The sequence below is a fragment of the Choloepus didactylus genome, chromosome 7 (genome assembly GCF_015220235.1).
Source record: "Choloepus didactylus isolate mChoDid1 chromosome 7, mChoDid1.pri, whole genome shotgun sequence".
In the NCBI taxonomy this organism is placed as follows: domain Eukaryota; kingdom Metazoa; phylum Chordata; class Mammalia; order Pilosa; family Megalonychidae; genus Choloepus; species Choloepus didactylus.
Window position 1 is genome coordinate 155391457 of NC_051313.1, and position 6003 is coordinate 155397459.

At 32.8% G+C, this 6003-nt stretch overlaps 1 protein-coding gene across 1 annotated transcript; it reads left to right on the forward strand.

Moving 5' to 3' along the window:
• Nucleotides 1–205: 205 nt before the first annotated feature.
• On the forward strand, nucleotides 206–1150 carry LOC119540868 (olfactory receptor 14A16-like). The gene has a single exon (XM_037844761.1). The coding sequence runs from the start codon at nucleotides 206–208 to the stop codon at nucleotides 1148–1150; it is 945 nt and encodes a 314-aa protein (XP_037700689.1).
• Nucleotides 1151–6003: the final 4853 nt, after the last annotated feature.

Genomic DNA, 6003 nt, shown 5'->3' on the forward strand with positions numbered 1-6003 from the left:
TGAAATTAATTTTTTTAAATAAAATTAAATTAACCAGGAAATGATTGATGATCAATTATACTGAAGAGAATCGATGTACTGAATAGTTCAGTAATTCAATAGCGGCAAATTATGTAGAGATCCATTATGATATGTTTAATATTCCAAAACTTGATTTTGTTGTTTTCTTCCTCTCTCTTTTTAGTTACTGATTTTTAGACACAGTATGCCTGCAGTATTGACAAATAAAACCGCTGCAACTGAATTTATCCTCATGGTATTTTCTACCAATCAAAATATGTACATTTTGCATTCAGTGCTATTTGCCTTCATGTATTTGTGGGCCCTGATTGGGAATGTTCTCATTATCACAATCATAACTTTCGACCAGCACCTCCACATCCCCATGTACTTCCTCCTGAAGAATTTATCCTTGTTGGATCTCTGCCTCATTTCCACCACAGTCCCCAAATCCACTGTCAACTCCTTGACCCACAACAAATCCATCTCCTTCCCTGGCTGTGTCACCCAAGTCTTTTTGGTGGTTTTCTCAGCAATGGCTGAGATGTTCCTCCTCACAGTGATGTCCTTTGACCGCTATGCTGCTGTCTGCCATCCTCTGCACTATGAAGTCATCATGAACATGGACACATGTGTGCAGATGGCAGCTGTGTCCTGGCTGGGTGGGGGTCTGATTTCTGTGATGCACACAGCTGGTACCTTCTCTTTATCATTTTGTGGGTCCAACGAGGTCCATCAGTTCTTCTGTGATATCCCCAAATTATTAGCTATTTCTTGTTCAGAAAGTTTAATAAGAGAAATTGTGCCCATCCTCATTAGCGTGGTATTGTGTGTCTGCAGTTTTATTTTCATCACTGTTTCCTACATCTACATCTTCTCCACTGTCCAGAAGATTCCAACAACAGAAGGCCAGTCAAAAGCCTACTCCACTTGCCTTCCACACTTGGTGGTGGTTGTTTTATTTCTCTCCACTGGCTTCACTGCTTATCTAAAGCCAACTTCAGGGTCCACCTCTATTTTTGACCTTGTGATTTCTATGTTCTACACTGTGATACCCCCAACCCTGAATCCGATCATATACAGTCTAAGAAACAAGGCCCTGAAGATGGCTCTGGGTATGTTGATGGAGGGAAAGCTCATCAAAAAGTAAAAGATACCCCACTTTACTTTCAATAGCCGATAAAATTTACAACTATACCCCTATCATTGTTCCTCCAACTTTTACAAGTAAATATTTAAAAGGAAAAAAAAAAGGAGCCATGACTCACTAGGTATGTTTCTTTAGCAAAAAGTTACCTTTTTCTATTATCATTAAATCTCCAGAATTCCCAGTTATGGTTATTTTTTCCACCCACCTTCTTGAGTGGTATTCATAAGCTGAATTCCAGCCATTTTTATATACTGTATAGAAACATGTTTACTTAGGAAGCACCACTACATGCTACCAACCTTCACCAAAAAACAAAACAAAGCAAATTAACAAAAATACCCCATACCTCTATTCTCATGTTATCTCACCAATTCAAATTGCTAACATCTTGTAGAATTCTTTGACTCATTTTTAATTATTCCCTGTATAGGTAACTTTTTTATATATCACTGTGGTGGATAAGTTGCTTCAAAGTTAAATGTGGTGATCTCGCTCACCTCATTCTAGTTATGGGAAGCTGTCTTTCCTTTATATATTATTTTAAGGTTTCCTATGAAAGGAAAACTGAAAAACTTGTGTTAAATGAATTTTGTCAGAGAAAGTTATCAGAATCCAAGGAAGTAGAGGAACTATGATAAAGAGTCATAATGAAATTAATATTAGTTTGAGTGATGCTTTATTTTTTCCCAACATAACTATACTTTCTTTAGACCTTATATACAAATACATATATATATATATATATATATATATATATATATATATATATATATATATATATATATGTATGTATATGTATACGTATAAGGATGAAAATTTTAAAAACCATATTTGTACTTTAAAATTAAAACTATTATATATTTGTACTTTCATTCTGCCTATACTTGAGATTTCTCCATAGTTATCAACTTTTCATTTTTTTGGCTGCACTTTGACTTTATACTGGATATCTCATTTTTTCAATCATTCTTCTGCTATTGTATATATGTCTTATCTTACATGAAATATTTTGATGAAGTAATCAGTGATAGATATAAATTCTTATTATCCTGAAGTGTATATTGTAAATTATAAGGCTATCAGCTACTGTTTATAAAATATTATGAAATTATTCCTCCAAAACATTTCATAGTTTTTAATATATATTAGGTCTACTAAAATACTTAAAGTTAATGAATACATGATTTTCACAAGCATAGATTTCATTTAGATTCTGTAAATTATATTCCAAATTTCATGAAGTATTTTTTCACCTAGGGATATAACATAGGGTTTCCTGTAAGTTATTATTTGCTCACCGTGCAGAACATGTTTATTTGCTGTTTATTATTCTTAGTCTAAATCATCTATTTATTTATCTCTGGTGTCATAAAATTTATGGTCAACTAAATGTGTTTTTAAATGATATAGATACTAAAATTTACTTCATGTAAATATTGTCCATCTCTAATTATCCATTTAATTAGGGTTTTATCTTTTACTTAAGACAACTTCTAAGAATTATGTAATTAATTATATATATATATATCTATATATATATATATAGATATATATATATATACTGATATAAAAATGATCTTGAGATTTTTTTGCAGAGGTCTTAAAGAAAGCAGAAAATATTTCCTGAATGCTTAAAAACATTTCTCAATCAAATCCCTTCTTATTACAATTAGTTAATATGAAGAACACATTCTATCTCTTTAAATCAAAAGTGATACCATAATAAGTTTAAATATGACTTATTGTGTATCATATAGGGCATTTCACAGCCCAAGTGATAAGTTGGCATTAGCTTGAAAAGTTTGCTGCTCCATTTTTCATCTTCCCTACTAAACAATTTCCTACACTTAAACTTTCAAGAATCAGTACCATATTCAAATTTGTGTGGCTTGTCCCTTAAGGTTCAGCCTTTAATTTTACTGTGGTAAATCAGGTCACAATACCCACACTCTCAGTCTCTTAAACGAGGCATTCACAGGTTTGCTGCAAGGTTTCATCAGTAATGCATGTGCCTGCAATGAACAATCAAAAAATGCTGATGATCATTTGTCAATTAATATTCATTGAGAATACTTATGCTTTATACAGAACAGACTGTTGCAGCTTCTTCGTGGAAGCCTCTGTGCAATATTAACTGATGTTCTTCAGACATGATCTTGTGCTAACAAAGAAAAAATAAGTGCACCTGGGGAAATTTTGAACACCAAGTTAGTCCCAGACACTCAGGGTAGCACGGCCCCATGTGCTCCCAGGGAATCCTCTGAGCATGGCTCCCTGAGTCTGGATGAGCACCTCGTGTCTTTTCACCCACCTGGGCTTCTGGGCAATGTCCATACCCACATCCACATCCTTCCCCACCATTCCACAGAGAACGCATGTTGTAAAAGGAGAGAATGCCTTCATTTCTCACATCCTAAATATCTAAACTCTTTACCACTCAGAAATGGGTTTATGTCTAAATTGCTGTGCAGTTAAAAAAATACTTTGTACATTATTCTCCTTCTGTACATGCTTTTGAAACAGAAAAAGAAAAGGAAAGTAAAAATAGAGTTGAAGTATGGTGTGATTTACTAAAAACAGGCAAACATTTTTTCCAAAAGCTAAAAGCATGATACTTTGGGAGGAATACACACTGTGTTATTGTTACAAAAAAATATTTCTCTACACATATTTATCAATCATCTGGAATGTAAATCTGATAAACAAATTCTTAAAGTAAAACAGGTAATCCTGCTTTTATTAGTCATCAAAAATGGTAATGGTAAAAATGAAGTTTCCCTTTCGTATTTGGGTACCGAAAACTTGATTCAAGTGCTTTCACTTATAAGCCTTGGATGCTTGTTTATTGCAGGTTCTGTGGAAAAACAGTCAGTCAACAAACAACAAATATATATGCATATATACACATATATATATTTACAAGTGTGTGTGTGTGTGTGTGTGTGTGTGTGTGTGTATGCTTTGTTCTAAGGACCAAATTGTGCCCTATCAGACCTTAACTGTTTGTATGTTTGCGAATGGAGTATGGTGACTGCATAACTCAAAATCTTTGTGAAGTGACTTGATCTGGCTTCATATTCACACCAACAGTTTATTATCATCATGTCCCCACAAATTTTATCTACCAGTGCATAACATAGTGATAATGTGAGAGAAATGAAACTTAAGTAGAATAAGAAGAATATAAAAGGTATAGTAATTAACTTAAATTTATATATTCAAAGTTTGGACGTATGTCATTACTTTCTATGCTTCCATAGAAAACAGGCTTCTTCATCTGTCATTCTACGCAGTGTGATGACAGGGGGAAGCCCTTGGAAGTTGGGCCTCATCATGTGGGGACAGGGAATCCTGGAAGATTAGAAGACTCAACCAAATGGGGAGGTGGGCAGCATATCCTCATGAAATAAAATTCAGAAAATTGCTTACTATTGGACGAAGAAGGGGAAAATAATCTTATGCTTGTGATGCTTTAAACAATGGTTGAGGCAATAGTTAGCTAATATTTTTGTGAACATTGAATAAATTAATTTAAAATATTTAAGTAAGATAACAAAATAATTGTATCTCAAGGTTTTGTTGATTCAAACTGTATCACAATTATATTTGGGTGGGTTGATTTTTAACTTTATCTTATTTTGTGTTATAAAATTATTTTTTATTGTTCTTTTTATATAATGTATCATGATGAATTTCTTGCTAATTACACATCTTAATGCTCTTCCAATATTTTGTTTAGAACTGATAAAAACAGATTTCTCAATATGCAAAAACTCCATAGTTGCAATGTTCTACTTGGAACATAATGAACTATGCATCACATATTTTAAAAAAAATCATTGAAAAAATAAAAATGATTAAGAAGCAAATTTGAAAATGAGGTTTGGCCATGCAATTTGAAAAAAAAAAGTGAGACATATAAATGGAAGCAGATTATTGCCAAAATAAAATTTAATGAAAACAAAAATATTCTATTAAGATAGTTAATGAACTTGAAGATAGTCATGATAAATGACACAGAACACTGCAAAAGAAGGCAATGAAATTTCACATGTTCATACACATGCACCTACACACATACACACACACAAGATATAACAAATTAAGGAATATGGTGGATAAACAAAAAAAGAAAAAAAAGAAGCAAGGAGGTAATGTTTTATTGGTAATGGCTGGAATTTCCTTATCAGATATATATGAAAGAAAATATAAATCATGTGCAAGATATCTCTCTTTTAGCCTTCCAGACACCCTGTATACCCATTGCATCCTGCTTTGCTTATTGAGCTTAACTTCTGGGATTACACCAATCAGTTCAATTCTCTTGGCTTCTTCTCTTTCTCTTTTATTTTTTTTCCTCAAACTACTTCTTCCCCTAGCCATTTCAGTTCTAAAGATTAAGTTGATTACCTGCTATTACAAGTCACAAATTTGAGATACCTGCTTCAGCAGAAAAAAAAAAACTGTTAAGAGATATACACCAGAAAACATTGATATGGGTTTGGCCAATGTTCCAATATGGCAGAGCTATGTGCATGCCATACTTTAAACATACAACTTAAGGGCTAACAACACTAAAGAGATATAAATGGCAATCAAGTATGGTCAAGTGGTTTCAAAGGAACCAAAGTCACTTCTATCAATGAAAAGGAAAATATATGCAGCTATTTCCATTAAAAAATCATTAAGAAAGTAAAATAAGAATCTGAAGAGACTATAGGTGAACTTGAAAAGGATCTTTAAGAATTGCAAAACATATTGCATACTATACAGAAAGTATAAAATATAGGGAAAAATTAAGGCACACTGAATAAAAGATAATGACATACAAGGTATCTCATTTGGGTTCTGGC